Source organism: Struthio camelus, chromosome 16, assembly GCF_040807025.1.
Source record: "Struthio camelus isolate bStrCam1 chromosome 16, bStrCam1.hap1, whole genome shotgun sequence".
Taxonomy (NCBI): domain Eukaryota; kingdom Metazoa; phylum Chordata; class Aves; order Struthioniformes; family Struthionidae; genus Struthio; species Struthio camelus.
Genome location: NC_090957.1, coordinates 9,427,978 through 9,443,622, shown reverse-complemented (window position 1 = coordinate 9,443,622; position 15,645 = coordinate 9,427,978). Strand labels below are relative to the sequence as shown.

The 15,645-nt window shown below is 48.5% G+C and overlaps 2 protein-coding genes and 1 long non-coding RNA gene across 3 annotated transcripts; 1 reads left to right on the top strand and 2 right to left on the bottom strand.

The window, feature by feature from the left end:
* Positions 1-540: 540 nt before the first annotated feature.
* On the bottom strand, positions 541-2,351 carry LOC104146234 (C-C motif chemokine 3-like). The gene is made up of 3 exons (XM_009678185.2): positions 2,118-2,351; positions 1,516-1,627; positions 541-1,099 (listed from the first exon to the last, which is right to left on the bottom strand). The coding sequence occupies exons 1-3, from the start codon at positions 2,188-2,190 to the stop codon at positions 1,012-1,014; spliced, it is 273 nt and encodes a 90-aa protein (XP_009676480.1). The 5' UTR covers positions 2,191-2,351; the 3' UTR covers positions 541-1,011.
* Positions 2,352-7,867: 5,516 nt separating this feature from the next.
* On the bottom strand, positions 7,868-13,975 carry LOC138061187 (uncharacterized). The gene is made up of 3 exons (XR_011134820.1): positions 12,686-13,975; positions 12,431-12,562; positions 7,868-8,128 (listed from the first exon to the last, which is right to left on the bottom strand). It is a non-coding gene; the product is annotated as an uncharacterized lncRNA (long non-coding RNA).
* Positions 13,976-14,101: 126 nt separating this feature from the next.
* On the top strand, positions 14,102-15,645 carry LOC104146236 (C-C motif chemokine 4 homolog). The gene is made up of 3 exons (XM_009678188.2): positions 14,102-14,302; positions 14,658-14,772; positions 15,198-15,645. Exons 1-3 carry the CDS (start codon positions 14,233-14,235, stop codon positions 15,283-15,285), a joined length of 273 nt encoding a protein of 90 aa, XP_009676483.1. The 5' UTR covers positions 14,102-14,232; the 3' UTR covers positions 15,286-15,645.

Here is a 15,645-nt window from a genome sequence, read left to right as displayed (position 1 = left end):
AAGGGAGACAGGCAGCTCACGTGCCCAGGGAACCTGCCAGATCCCAGGGAAGCCCTAGTACAGGAGGAGCGTTTCTCAGTTCCTGCCTTCTGCTTGCACTCATCAGACAGATTCTCCCAAACAAAGGGATTTTATCCCTTTGTCCTTAGAACAGTGTGGCTATTCACTGCCCCTGTTGCGCACACAGTGTGGGAAAGGGACCAACTCAGGGGTGCAGCACGCTGAGGCTTGGCAGAGCAGGTGAGAACATGGAATGTGCATGGGGGTGTGTAGGGAGCACATCCATGTATGTATAAAGCCCATGTATATGTATGAGCGTGTGTACTTCTGTAAAGGATGCCAGGGCTGTGTGGGTACATGTCAGGGAATGTATGCCTGAGGATATCTTTATGTCTGCAGTGTGGAAATTTTATGGTGTTGCCTCAAACCATTTCCTATTATTACATGCCATATAGGGTAGATTGGCTCTGTGTCAGGTTCTGTCTCTGTGCCAGGTGAATAGTGCATAGAGGGACATAAAGGTAAAAAAACAGAGGTTTTATCCAAATTGTTTATTCTCCAGAATGATGATTTCACACATGGAGAGCCAGGGCCCCTCACCACCCAGTGCTGAGAATCGGAGCCACCCTTCCATAAACCTCCCTGCCACCCTCCCATAAATAACATCATTACCCACAGAAGAAAACACTGCCTATACAGTAGTATTATTTCTTACATAATTTAAAATAAACTGACAGTAGAGGCGCAGTCCCATTGACCCTCTCAGTCCTCAGGTGGGGGCATCAGGGCAGTGACAAGTTGGGGTGCAGGCTGGCCTGTGCAAGCAGAGGGCAAGTAGCAATACCTCAGCCCAGGGTCTCTCGTGGGCCCCCTCCTACAGTCCTCTTGGAGCTGCATACAGATGACATGGGCTTGCACAGCTCCTTCCACGCCAGCATCCTGCCCCATCACAGGAGCTTGGGATAACGTGGCTCATTCATGACAGCAGCTACAGTTACCATCTTGCTTCTCTCAGTTCTGCTTCAAGTTTTGCAGATAACTTAGAACCCAGGTGTCACTGGGATTGGCACAGACTTGGTGGCCTTTCTTTGTGATAAACCTGTGGAGCATGAATGAGAGATGTTAGATCTCTCCTCAGACCTGGAACGTAAGAGAGCCATTTGGTTCAGGGCATTGCAGGAGGTTCTCCCCTGTGCCCTAAGCTCATGCTAAAACCAGTGCCTAGCTGAGATTTCCCCATTTCCACCCCTCTTCCCACAATGCTTTCTCAAGTTCTGCAGAAAATCCCTGCACAAGTCCTCCTGGGAGTCCCTATTCAATCCCTTTCCCCCGAGCTGCCAGATGTCCTGCTCACAGGTGATATGTCATTTAATCTGTTCCTACAGACCCCCCTCACCCACAGCCATGCTGCAGAGCCCAGGGCACCACAGCCAGTCACTCATACAAGTATACCCAAGGCAGCTGTCCCCACACCGGCACTTTTTTCTGCACCCAGGAGTCAGAGTTGGTACTTACATGATGCCCGGCCGGGAGCACTTGCTGCTGGTGCTGAAATAACGCAAGATGAGTCTCTTCGGGAGCTTGCGGGTCGTATAAGAGAAGCAGCAGTTTGAGAGATCAGATCCCGCTGGAAGAGGCAGGGAGAGACAACATGAGCACAAGTTGGGCTTTGTACCAGGAGCAGTGCTGGCAGGGGAAGGAGTGAGGAATTGCAAACTAATTAAGGTTGGAAGGAATGTCAGAGGTCATCTGATCCAATGCGAGCAGCAGCGTCATCAGGGAAGGCAGGTACTGCGAGAGATTCCCATTCAGTCATTGCTCAGACCTTCACTTCCCACCTCCCCCAGCCCCAGGACAGGAGACTGAAGTCCCTAAACTATAACCAGGAATAAGCATAAGAATTTTGAGCTCCAGATGGCTGGACAGGTGGACAGATTACAGATGGATGGACGACTTCCTAATTCTGGGGTTTGTAAGTGTAGTTGATCTCAGTGCAGAGTGGAGAGTGTAACAAATGCTGAAGCACCACCAGTTAACTGCCAGGGGAGCTCAATGCAGAAGTGGTAACGAAGGCTCTAATCAGTTCTTCCTCCACAAATGAAAGAGGCAGGACTCACCTGGGGTAGAGAAGGTCTGAGAGCAAGAGGCAGCAATGAGAAGAGCAGTAAAAAGAGCTACAGAGATCTTCATCTTCCTGTTGGACAAAGATAATCAGAGCTGGTCCAGAAGATCCGGCAGATGCAGCTCGGACTGCAGCATCTGGATTCAGCTCCCTTTTAATAGGGAGTCCTGAAGTCAGCAGGGAGAATCCCAACTGGAAATTCCAAAATGATGTCAGAAAATGAAAGTGAAAGAGCAAAAAAAAAAAAAAAAGAAAGAAAAAAGAAAGGGATATGGTTCACATTTGAGCCAAGTATGTAGAGCTCTGACTCAGCAGCTTATTTCTGATTTTATCAAATCAAAAGGAAACCAAAATGCGGCAAGTGGAATGGCCAGAGAGGAGAGAGCTATTCATCTATATTAATCTAAACAACAGGAGGGATTTTCCCTGTAAGTCTGTATATAAAAGATGCAATGTTTGCTTAAGGTTATGCAATTCTGGGAAAAAAAAAAAAAAGGGCAGACTCCGAGACATACTCGTACTGTTATGTGGTGGATGCAGAGGTTTGATAAACTTCAGTACAAGGAGCTGAACGGTGGCAGGACTGTGGGATCTGTGCTACCTGAAGCACTGTGCCTCTACCAATCCTACCATGACTGGCTTAATCCAGAATCACAGAGTTGTTGAAGCTGGAAGGCACCACTGGAGATTGTCTACTCCAACCCCCTGCTTAAAGCAAGGTCAGCTAGAGCAGGCAGCCCAGGACCACATCCAGTCAGGTTTTGACTGTCTCCAAGAATAACCTCTCTGGTCAACCTATTCCAGTATTTGATCATCCTTACAGTAAAGAAGTTTTTTCTTATGCTTAAGCAGGAATTCCTATATTTCAGTTTGTGTCCATTGCCTATTGTCCTGGCCCTGGGTACCTCAAAGTGTCTGGCCCCATCCTCTTTACTCCCTCCCTTTGGATATTTACAAACATTGCTAAGGTCCCCCCAGGCCTTCTTTTCTCCAGGTTAAACAGTTCCAGCTCTCTCAGCCTCTCCTCATATGAGAGATGTTCCAGTCCCTTCATCATCTTTGTGGCCTTTTGCTGGACTCAATCCAGTAAATTAATGTCTCTCTTGTACTAGGGAACCTGGAATTGGACACAGCACTCCAGAAGTAGCCTCACCAGTGCTAAGTAGAGAGGAAGGATCACCTCTGTCCACCTGCTGCCAATGCTCTGCCTAATGCAGCCCAGGATGCTGTTGGCCTTCTTTGCCACGAGGGTGCATTGCTGGCCCATGTTCAACTTTGTGTTCACCAGAACTCCCACGTCCTTTCTTGTAAAGCTGCTTTCCAGCTCGTTGGTCCTCAGCCTGTACTGATGCAAGGGGTTATTCCTTCCTAGGTGCAGGACTTCACACTTCCGTTTATTGTACTTTATGAGGTTTCTCTCCACCCATTTCTCCAGACTGTCGAGGTCCCTCTGAATGGCAGCACAGCCCTCTGGTGTATTAACCACTCCTCCCAGTTTTGTATCATCAGCAAACATGCTGAGGAAGCACTCTGTCCCTTCATCCAGGTCACTGATGAAGAGGTTAAACAGTATTGGCCCCAGTATTTATCCCTGGGGGCACCACTAGCTACTGGCCTGCAGCTGGACTTTGTGCCACTGATCGTAACCCTCTGAGCCCAGCAGTTCAGCCGATTTTCAGTCCACCTCACTGACCACTTGTCTAGTCTTTATCAGATTGTCTCTGAGAATACTACGGAAGACAGTCAAAAGCCTTGCTAAAGCCGAGATAAACAACGTCCAATGCTTTCCCCTCATCCATCAAGCCAATCATCTCATCAAAGAAGGCTGTCAGATTGCTCAAGTATGATTTCCTTTTCGCAAATCCATGCTGACTACATCTAAACACCTTAACAGCTAGGATCTCTGGAGGCCTCTGCAAAGCAATTGAATTGCAGGATCTCATCCTCCTTTGAAGAGTCTTTGTGGGCAGAGGTCAAATGTGAATGCTGGGGGAGAAAATCAGGTGTGCAGCCCCCATTCATGCACCTCACAAAGGCATGGGTTGTCACTACACTGGCCTCCAGTCTGGATGCCCTTCTTTGTCCCTCATGATGCTATTGGAGCTGCTGTCACAGACCTCAGCCTCTTCAGGGGAACAATGAATTTGCTGGAAGAGACAGTTCACCATACCTGGAACATTTTGCAAGTCTGAACCTTTCCCTCCCAAAGTTTCCTTGAGGCTGAGATGGATTTTCTGGCTGAAAAGCGAGAAATGAGTAGTGGAGAATCTGCCTGGCATAGGACTGTTTCAAGTCTTCACAGGTCCTTGGTGCTGGAGCAGTGAAAAAGCAATCCTGTGGCTCAGGGCAGACCTGCCATGTTCTTGGCCCAGACAGCAATGCAGAACAGTAGCTCTGCAGGGAAGGCAGGTAGTCCAGGGCTTCCTGATGGAAGGGCCATGATCAACAGGTACCTGGGGGTGCACCTGGAGTGGGTGTCCCCGCTTCACTGCAGATAGGAGGCTCAGGCCTGTGGGTGGGCTCCTGGGCCATGGTCAGTCTTTTTGGGCAGTATCTCGCAGCAGGCAGGGAAGGGGCTCCCCTCCAGCAGATTGGCAGCACTTGCACCTTCCTTTTCTTGTCTTTATAGGTTCCTGCACCACTAAGAACCCAGATTTTCATCACCAGTGGTACAAATCCCCTGCTTAGCTTCCCTGGGACCTGAATCAGCTCCTCTCTGGCAGGAGCAGGTACGGTTTGCTTACAAAGAATGTCTGAGGCCCCTGACCTAGGTAATAATTTGGTCCACTGCATGCTTACACCTGCAGGGAGGAGGGCTTAGATCCCTTTTGCTCTCCTACTTCACTGCCTGATCCTATGCTGCATTATAATTCAGGGCACTGGTGCCATAGGCTACGGCAGGCTGCAGGCTTACTTGCCACTGGGTGGATGCATCACCAGCATAGCTAAGGATGTGTTTTATTCAGGGCCAAAGGCAAAGAATGGCAGCAGCTGCTGTAACACCTAACACAGGCATCAGCGTAGGTGTTGGATTTTGCCAGATTCATAGCAAGCCCTGGCAGGGCCAGCAGGGTTCTGCTTTCCCTGGGTAAGTCTGAGCAGCTCCAGACAGGGGTACATGGCATAACAAGAAGTGGCTCCAGCTTTCGTGTGAAATGCTGCAGAGAAAAGCTAAATTATGGTTTTTTTGTCATGGAAATAAATTATGTAGAGACCACAAGTGTGAGTTTTCTGTTCCCTTAGCTTGCAGCTCATGTACTAGCATGATGACAAATGAAGACTGTGGCTTTGTACCCCTCCTTGTTGCATTGCCGAGGATAGATGTTGTGGCTGCAGAAAGATAGCGTTGTGGCTAACACAAACCAGAGATAGCTTTGATCACGTGAACTTCACAGCTTTTTCTCTCCAGCCTACTGCCTACAACGAGCAAGCCACAGGGCTGGCGGTTTGTGCGTTCCAGTCTCGCTTGCTATGCGGAGCAGGCAGGGGTGATGGGAAGGTGTGATGGAAAATGACCTGAACAACATAGCTCTGTCCTCCATCTAGAAGCCCTAAAATATCCAGCTGAAGGAAAAGATCAGTCATATACTAATAAAGAGGGCTGTTGCCACTGATGTTGCTTGCTTGTGCCAGCAGCATAAAACAATTCAAAAAACTTTCAAAAATGTCAGCTGTGATGCCATTCCCCAAGGAGTGCTAAGAAACCTCCTGTGGAGGCGAGTATGTCTCCCTCCTAAAGCCATGCCTGTGCAGCACTGATCCCCTTTCAGAGGATGCTGGCTTGGAGTCCGCAGCTGCAAATGTCACAGGAACTGTATGCTTTTGCCATGCTGGTCCAAGAGCAAGCTGCCCTCACTGCTCAGAACACCCAGTGCATGGCAAGTTTCTGTTTCCAGGCACTGTACACTGTTTTTTTCCAGTCTGTTAAATCCTGGGGCCCTCTGCCATCAGAAAGCTTCTGCAATTTGAGCAGCTATAAACCAATCACTCTTCAAGCTTCCCTTATTATTCCTGGAACAGAGCTGCCTTTTATCATTTTAGCCTCACCCAGACTGAGGCTTGAGATTTGTTTGGGTGCAGAGGAGAGTTGCAAATGAAAACTGAAACTATTAAAAGAGGAAGACTTTACAGAAGGATGTTATCACAGAGACTGAGTCTTCTTCAGGATAGGCTGCCTGGGAGATGTTTGTGGTTTCTCCTGGAGCGGAGGCCTAGCAGAGGCCCCAGGGGTCGTTACCATTCTCCTTCTGTTCTCACGTTGTTCCAGCTCTCTCAGCCTCTCCTCATATGAGAGATGTTCCAGTCCCTGATGAAACCCAGCTGCCCTCAGCTCCCACTGCCAAACCTCCCTGGACAGACCTGTGCCTCCTGGGTCTGGGCCTCTGAGGGTCCCTGTGAGACGAGAAGGATGCTGAGGCAGAGGGATGCAGGATGCTGCGGGAGGAGGCTGCGAGGTCATGGCATGCTGGCCAGCAGGTGCCCGAGCTCCCGGAGCCTATCTCTCTCCTCCAGGGCATGCCAGTGCCAGGCAGAGCCCGTGCCGGCCTCGGGGACGGCAGTGCCTCACTGCAGACAATGGTCCTTTTGAAGGGCAACAGCACATCTGGAAAGGCAGAGTCCTCAACCCCAGGCCCAGCCCAGAGCAGGATGTGGCCCACACTTCAGAAAGACACCCTGCAGAGTGCCCTGACCTACAAACAGCCCCTACACAAAGGAAGTGGTTTATAGCCTTGTAATAAGTTCAAAATAAAACTTGCCCCTAATAAACATCCGAGCTCTGCTTACTGCCTCTTCTTTTTGCACAATCCCCATCTCGTCCCTTCTTGCTACTGGCAAGTTCACACCTTCCCACAGAATGGGCTCTCACCTCCCACAGGGCTTTCCTACACATGCCAGCATAGGGGCGAACTCTAACACGGCCAGAGACATCCCTGCAAGGAGCAGGGCCAATCCAGCGCTGATTGACAGGGGGTCTTCAGGAGGTCCAAGAGCCATACATTAGAGAAATCCCCCAGCTGTGGTGATGAGACCTATTTATTTCTGGCCCTGGCACAAACTAAAAGGCAAACCCAATACTAGCTACTCCATGCTGGTGTGCACCCTAGTGTGGATCAGGGACCAAGGGCCCTCACACCTGGCCTCACACCACAAGGCAGCATTGGGCATTCAACACACAGCCCTCTGAAGTGCAGGTTGCGGGGAAGGCTGTGGTACTCAGCCTGTCAGCAAAGCTCTCAGCAAGATGTAGTCAGCCTCCGTGTCCATTCCCACACACATGGAGCTCTGGGGGCCACACACTGCCCCAGAGGGTGGCTTATCCCTCTGCAGGACCCACATGCGAGCAGCCCTCTTACTGTGCAGAGCAGCCTCTGGCTTCCAAATCCCCAGCCCAAAGAACTGGGGTTTGAGAGCATTTCCAAAAGTGAAGGCAATCAATCTGTGGCTTTCTTCTTTTCCTCTTTGCTTGATTGTGATGAGCACACAAGGCACAAGTGAGTTCATTGATAAATCGGTTTTAACTTTCATCATAGCAGAGCTCTGAATTTTCAGCCTGACCTTCCTTGCTCTTGCTGGTAGATTCACCAAAGGTCTGAGGGATGCAGGCCGCTCTGCAGGGCAGAGACTATAGCCTCAGCAGAGACCCTTTGTCTTTTCTTCCCAGACATTTTTAGGACTTGAGTGGGGACCAAAAATAGGTCATGGCTGACATTTCCTAGACTTTGCTTCAGCAGCATTTGTAGGGTCCCAGTTCTGCAAACTGCCTAGTGGGGCCAGAGATGGAGCAGAGGGTGCATTGGAAGCATGGGAGGGGGCAGCAGGTGGAGGATAGATGAGGATGAATGTGTGATAGGAGATGAATCACACTGAACTGGGCCGAAAATTTTCTCTAGTCCCTCCTCAGACCTCACCTATGACCCATGCCTGCTGTGGTAGAGCCTCAGCAACCAGGCAGCACTGTATCCTCATTTTTGGGGTGTCCACACCACTTCCAGCTTGGGAACACATCTGGTAATCAAAAAGCCATAAAACCCGTGTTAAAAACTGCAGCAAAACCAGCCATCATCCCAGCCACCCTCCTGGGAGGCATCTCTCCTGACTGGCCCCTCTGATGGGAGAAGAGCAGCAACATGTCATCCAAAAAGGGATGAGCAAACACTAAGCAGTAGTAAGTCACTTTGGATTTGTCCATTCTTTCCACCTCTCATGGGATGACAGAGGAACCCTAGGCCAGGGGTGCCGCAGTCCCACAGATCTGGCAGCTGAGGAGAGCTCCCACAAGGAGCATTCCAACCGCTGTGGCTGGCCTGCCCCGCTGTCGCATCTCTAAGGCTCAAAAATTATCAATGCCTCTCGTTGAAATTCTTTAGCATGTTTCTTTCTTTTTCATCCCAAGGGTAGAGAGGCAGTGGAACCAGGAGTTCTTTTATTTCAATTTAATTTGGTTGGAAACATTGAACATTTAATTCTCTTTTGCTTATTTTGTTTCAAAAATAAGCCAAATGAAAGGCCAGAAAAAAATTGAGGCATAAGCCATTAGAAAATAGTGATTTTCCCCAGAGTATTTTTTTCAGGAAATACCCTTCCTAGGAGAAGGTAGAAGCTTTCATGAGCTCTATTTGCTTATTAGTTGCTAACAGCACTCTGTAAAATAATTCTGGACGGCCAGCACTGCCCAGGATTACCGATGTGAGATGATTTTTGAGAAACATGAATCTGCTCTCTTGCGCAATGGGCTGACATTGTTCAGTGCTCACTCATGCAGAGTTGTCATAATAGCTATGCTCTCACCCTAATCCCAGTACAGTCCAGACGGATGGTTCCCAGTCCTTCCCACACTGGCAGGTACCCATTGGAGCTGGCTCTGGGACACAACATCATCAAGAAAATTCCAGTATTTCCCCAGGAATGTCAAGAATGCTGGGGGAAAAAAAGCTTTCTGCATAAACTTATGGCAAGTTGTCAGTACACAAGCTTTGAGCAGGGCAGGATGGAGATTGTTGCAGGTGGAAGCCAAAGAGGTAATCATGTGTTAGAAGTAGTTTCTGAACCCAGGACATTTTTAAGCACTTCCTCTTCTGAGAGGATCCCAGCTCCCCAACATTAAAACCTGCTATAAATAGTGACTTACATCAGTCAATGTGTCAATGTCAGCTTTTTTTTCCAGGGTTCCTCTTTCATTAGACAAACCTAGAATTTCCCTGTTTTTGCCCTGACCGGATTTTATTTGCGGCATTTTTGCTTTTCTTAGCACTTTCTTCTGGATTTTTTAGGGGCCAACGGAAAAGCTCTAATATATCCCTCCATGCAAATTGATGTAAATTGGCAGCAAGACATCAGCTGAACTGTTTTAACAGGCCCTGGCCAGACGGTCTGTTCTGCCTATTCTGAGCGCTGCCTGCCCATGGCGGGGGCAAGCGCAAGTCATGGGCTGGTCTCAGTGCAGAAACACCTAGCCCTCAAACTGGCCACAAGGTGAGAAACCTCCCTCCTGACAGCACAGCACCACTGTGCATTTTCCCTGCAGCGTTCCAGCCCACTTTGGTCACTCTTCCATGACCATCTCCCCACCTCAGAGCACCTCATGGGTTAAGTGTCCTTCATTGAGACACCCAGCCTTTCTTTCTAAAAGGGGGAAGAAACAGGAAAAAAATTACTTTCTCATTTCATTATGAGTAGATTGCAGTGGAATGGGTAAGGAAACACTTTAAGGCACATAATGCCTCAGGGCACTGCTGCTATGACTATAACCTGGATTGCAGTGGAATGGGTAAGGAAACATTTTTAGGCACATATTGTAACGCCTCGGGGCACTGCCGCTATGACTATAACCTTCCTTCTGTACAAAGCCTCCAAAGATCTGGGAAGGTGAAAGCATTTGTTAGATTTCTATTGAAATGACATTCTTCTGGATTACCAACATCCTAACTTTGAGGGGTTTTTTGACATTCAGCAGCAGCAAAGTCTCGGCCCAAACCTGATCCTGTAATACAGACACACACGCAGCTCCTAAGCTAGGCTAATCCCATCCTAAGCTGATTCAGTCAAATTGAGGGGTATTTGGTTTTGTTTTTAATTAATTAAAAAGTGGTCCCTAACAGTCCAAAATATTTTGGCACCCGCTTGCCAACAAGGGTATAAACGCATGGAGGTTTTCAGCTGCCTGAAACAGAAAAAAATGTGGGTTTTTTTCTTGAAAGTATTAAAAAATCTGTGTAGATTTCCCATTAATTCTTCTATTTTAATGAGATCTCTGTTTTTCATCAGAACATTTCTGCATTGTTAGTGGCATTTTCTCTGCCTGCCCTACACACATTATGTGCCTTGGGAGCAGGACAGGACTAGATGTCCACAGGTGGCAAATCTCAAGGCATGACCCCAGAGTGTTTGAAGTTACAATCACAGGGAGCAGCCCACAGGCAAATCACGCTCTTGCATATGTCTCCAAGTTGTATTCCCTGAGCAACCAGACAGAAGAGCAAAGTAAGCTGAGGCAGCCACAGAGATGATTTCTGGTCCAGCTGTTGTTCAGCTGATGGCACTGTATGTCAGGTTTCCACATCTCACCTTGCTGTGCAGCTGGGCACCATACTTTTGGAGGCAGGCTCTCTCCTCACATCATCCCAGGCTATTCAAGAACGAGCATGCCATCAAGTGGAAGAAGGAGTGGGGTCTGGACTGATGGGTGAGCCTGTGTGGGTGCTACTCTGTGCATCACCATCCCAGAAAGATTGCAAAGGGAAGCCTGGAGAGGGGACCAGCTTTGCCACAGCCTGGCCAGGAAGGAGGTGATGCTTGGCTTGGCCACAGCCATATTTGCTGCATGGGTTAGATCTGCCCTTCCCACAGGAAAAGTGCTGCAGGCCAGCCAGGGTGAAGGGCAGGCACACAACCTAGGCTCCCAGCAGGTAACCCCTCTCAAGGGAGCATCTTAAGGATGCCCAACCTCAGGGACCTCTCCCATAAGCCACCTTCCTCCTGTGAAAGTCTGGGACCACATCACCCTCTAGACCCATGGCTGCTGGTGAGCTGCCCTCTCTGCCTGCATGACTGAACTGCCTCCCGTTCTATGATCCCCAGCTGGTGGAGGGGCTGTGCACATCATATGACATCGGAGTGAGATTTGGAAAACACCAGGTTATTTACAGAACTTGCCCAAGTCGATAGCCAGGAGCCTTTTATAGAAACGTTTGTTGTTGTGAGTCAGTACCCAGCTCTGTGGTTGGGGTGCAAAGTTCTGGCAGTGCGGTTGGAATGTTTTGCTTTGTATTCCTTCCGCAGACTTTCATGTAGCATCTGTGAAGGTATCATTGAGAGGCAGAAAATGATGAAATGGAGATATTTCCCAGATACAGGGCCCAAGGACACAGGTCTGGAAAGGACCCAGGACATCCAGGCATGACTCCTTCAGACCAGCACAATCATTAAATCTAATTTTCTATTGTGTTACTCCCTGTCCCAGGACTTCCCTGCTCTGGTGGTTACAAATCTGCTGATTCCCAGCCTAAGATCCCTCCAGGAAGGCTTAAAGCAACTTGCTCTTGTGCCAAGAGTACCTTTCACAGGGCTGCTTTTCCTTCTTCTACTTCTCCTCAGTGTATTTATAGACAAAGCTCTACCCTCTCACAGACTTCATTCCTGGCTTGAACAAGCCATGACCCTTCTCCAGAGGCAGGCTCCCCTTCCCATGCCATCATCCACACCTCGTTCCACCTGAGGGGCTCTGTCCTGAGCACTAGTGATGACAACTGCCTCTGTGTTTTGGGTAAATCCAACTTAGCTCCCCTTTGGACCATTCTCATGGTCCACCCATGGTTTTGGTGTTATCCCCAGCTATTTCCAAAATAGCAAATTATAAGCTATTTTTATCTGTCTTCCATTTAAGTTTCTTGCAATTGTCCTGTGATCACTTGGGCCAAGTGATCTATGGTCCATGCAAGCTAAGAGCAGCTCTTCAGTAGTGTCCTCATCAAAGCAAGCCTAACAGCAGCATTTCTTACTAGCTTAGGCAATGTCTGAAGAAAGCTGACAAGCTGTTACAGCCATCATTAGCGCCTCCCGCCATTAACAGCATTTGTTCTCCAGTCAGTACCTTGGCTGGGGGACCTGGTGGTGACACAGCTCCTGGCAGTATCTCTCTCTCATTCAAGATATTGGTCTCTGCTTTCCCTCTGACCTGGGGGCTGTCAAATATTCCCAGCTGCTTCAGGAGCTCTTTTGTTAGATTATCCCAATAGGATGCTGAGGTGCATTGATTCTACTTTACACACAGTTCCCACTATGGGTTTAGTACAACCTTGACACCTTTACCTGTGTTCCTGTCGCACACTGCTTCAGTTCCATATGTTCCAGAATATGGTAAGATATATGTTCCTCACTCCATCTCCATGTCTTATGGATTGTGCAAGGCACCCTGGCTCCTCCATTTGGTGTTCAGCTTCTCTGCATGAGTGTAGAAAGACTTTGTTTTTGCTTGATGACATTCAGCATTTTGCTATCTATGAAAGACAGACCTTAGCAGTATTTCCTACCTGACTTGTCACTCGCATCAAACTTTGTTCTTACCTTCTCCACTCTGATTTCCTTTTTCCTGATGATGTTCTTGTCTCTGTTACCTTTCTTCTTCTTTTGCAGAGACTACATTCAGCCTGCATCCCTCTTTTCCTGATCTGAAGGTCTCGATCCAGCATGACAGTCTCAGTCACAGAGAGCCAGTGGACCAGCTGGTGAACCACTCAGTTGAGAAGAACTGTCTTCCGAGGAACATCTTGTTATGGTCAGATAGTCACCAGTCCTCCCTGGAGGACCCATCTTCAAGCTGCTTCATCACCTTTCTTCTCTTCCATGCCTTCAGTTTCCTGCTCAGGTGATGGAAAGGAGTCTGATAGACCTCCATGGCAGTCCGTGCATAGACTGGTGATTTCTTCCCAGTGAGTTGTCCCCATTCCCCTGCCTAGGCCTCATGAAGCTCTGAGTTCTTGCCTTCACCCATGTAACACCATTATTCCTCCTTATTCGTAGTCATTACATTTTTTTCTCTTCTATTGAGACTGCTTTTCTTCCCTGCCACCCCAGCTTCTGTCTGTGACGTCTCTTTGCTCCTCAGTGCAATTAACCTGTTCCTGTTCTTCAAAACTGGTCTATTCTTCCTCACTCTGCTTCCAGACCCCTTCTGCCTCATCTTCAATCTATTGCAGCTTCCTCCCACCTTTTAGCTCTCTCCAACTCCATGTCCAGCAATGATAGACATTATCTCATCTATTAGCAGACATTGAAAGTTAAGTGTGTAATCTAAGTTGGTCATTTAGGGACTCCTTATAGGACTTGGAGCAAGGTAAGCATGTCCAGGAGCTAACTCCCCATTTCGTCTCTCTCTTCGCTTAAGCTGAGGAAATAGAAGTGCTTCAGCTTCTAGGTCCCTGATCTCCTGCCCAGCACTACCTATGCTGGAACCTGCAGTGCTGTCACAGTTGCAAGACATGCACTGAGTCCTCTCGTACTATGTGAAGCTACTACATGATCTACATATAGATCATGTATCCCAGTGGTGATGGCTCCTATCTTGTCTTGTGCTAACTGGGCAGCATGAGCTGTGCAGATGTGGGAGGGAAACAGTCCTGGACAGAGGAAACCTCAGCCTCTTTTTCCCTAAGCCAGTCTCATCCATGCTATGCTATTCAGCCTGTTTGCACAGCTCTGCACTTGGAAGGATGCACTCTTGCCTCCAAGCTGCTTTTTGCAGGTTAGGTAATATGGGCCTGTTGAAAAATGCAGGAACCTCCACAGGGGAACTTCTTACTAAGGGATATTTATGAAAGAAGCAGAAATAGATATTGTGATTGTTTCATATCCTGTGTCAGTGAGGAGGTGCTGAATCGAGGGGAGAGCTTTACGCTTCCGGGGCTGGTATTGCTACTTCGCTCCATCATGAGATTGCACCATCAGAGCAGCCCTGTTCTCTAGGGGAAATTCCACTGCACCTACGCAAGCCACTGCCCGGCTCTCCTCACCCCATAAATTGGAGAGTTGCAGAATGTCTCAGCATCAGACAGAAAAGAGACTTGCAAGCTCCACTCGCCTGCTTCTGCTCTTGCCACTGCTTCACAGCCAACATGAAGATCTCTGTGGCTGCCCTTGCTGTTCTCATTGCAGCCTTCTGCTATCAGACCTCCGCTGCTCCAAGTAAGTCTGGGTTCTCCTCCATCTCTCTGAATGGTTATGCTAGGGAAAGGGGAGATGTCACAGCTGGGATGGGGTCCTTTCTGCCAGCCCATCCACTCTTGGGTTCTTTCCTGTGTTAGATCACACTCTAGCAGGTCCCCCAGGGTCTTGGCCATGGGGGATCCCTGCCACGGGAAATCATAGCTCAGGGTGAAAATAAAAGAGACAGAATCAAAAGAGGAAGAAAAAAGGACCTCCCCTTTTCTATTCTTCCATGTCCTCCCTTTTCCTCACACCTGCAGGGAATAAGGTCCCAGCTTCCTTCCCTGGCCCCCTGACCCTTGCCACTGCTCATGACTATCTTTGCCCTTTGCAGTTGGTGCCGACACACCAACCTCCTGCTGTTTCACCTACATCTCCCGGCAGCTGCCCCGCAGCTTCGTGATGGACTACTATGAGACCAACAGCTTGTGCTCCCAGTCAGCCGTTGTGTAAGTGCCCTCCGCAGCAGCTACAGCAGGGTGATGGGCTCTCCCTTTGGGCAAATGATATTCCCTCATGTTTACAGAGCTGGAGAAGGCAAGACTTGCTGTCAATAGTGGTCTGAGATTTCAGAGGGAGACAAAGGACTGGGGAGGGAGAGAGGGACTGGAAAGCCCAGGTGGATAGGTGGATAGGAGGAATGCAGCAAGAGGTATGAGGTGATGCTCCATGGATGCAGCATGCACTGGGATGCACACCAGTCCTGCCCCATGGCCTAGGCTTTGCAGGCTAGCTAGTGGCTGCCTGGATGAAAGGCAGCAATGGGGGTCCATTCCCCAAATCCCATTGTTCCTCAGGGTAGGCCAAGGTTGGGGCATGGCTTTCCTCCACACGGTGATCACCCATAGTAAACCTCTTTCTTTGCACTCCACAGGTTTATCACAAGGAAAGGCCGTGAAGTCTGTGCCAACCCCGAGAGCAAGTGGGTCCAGGAGTACATGAGAGAGCTGGAACTGAACTGAAGCAGGGGTACAGACTGCAATGGCTGTGCTGTGCTCGGTCCCCACTGCTACTAGGACAAGCAAGCTGTTGCCAGCAAAGGATTAAATCAGAAATGCTTCAGAATCATTTAAAGCTAGTTAAGAAACTGAAAATGTTCCAAAAACTGATTTTAATATTTTGGTATTTATCTATTTAATATTTTATAGGGGAGAGAGCAGGTCAAATAACTCTACTCCAGCCAACTATGAATAGTATTGCATAGATATATTTTTTTAATGAAGCTTCTTGTTCAATTTATAATTTTTGTATTTAATTCATTGTATTTTTGATGTAATATTTAATTCATATTTTGAGAAATAAATATTTTTATAAGAAATGTC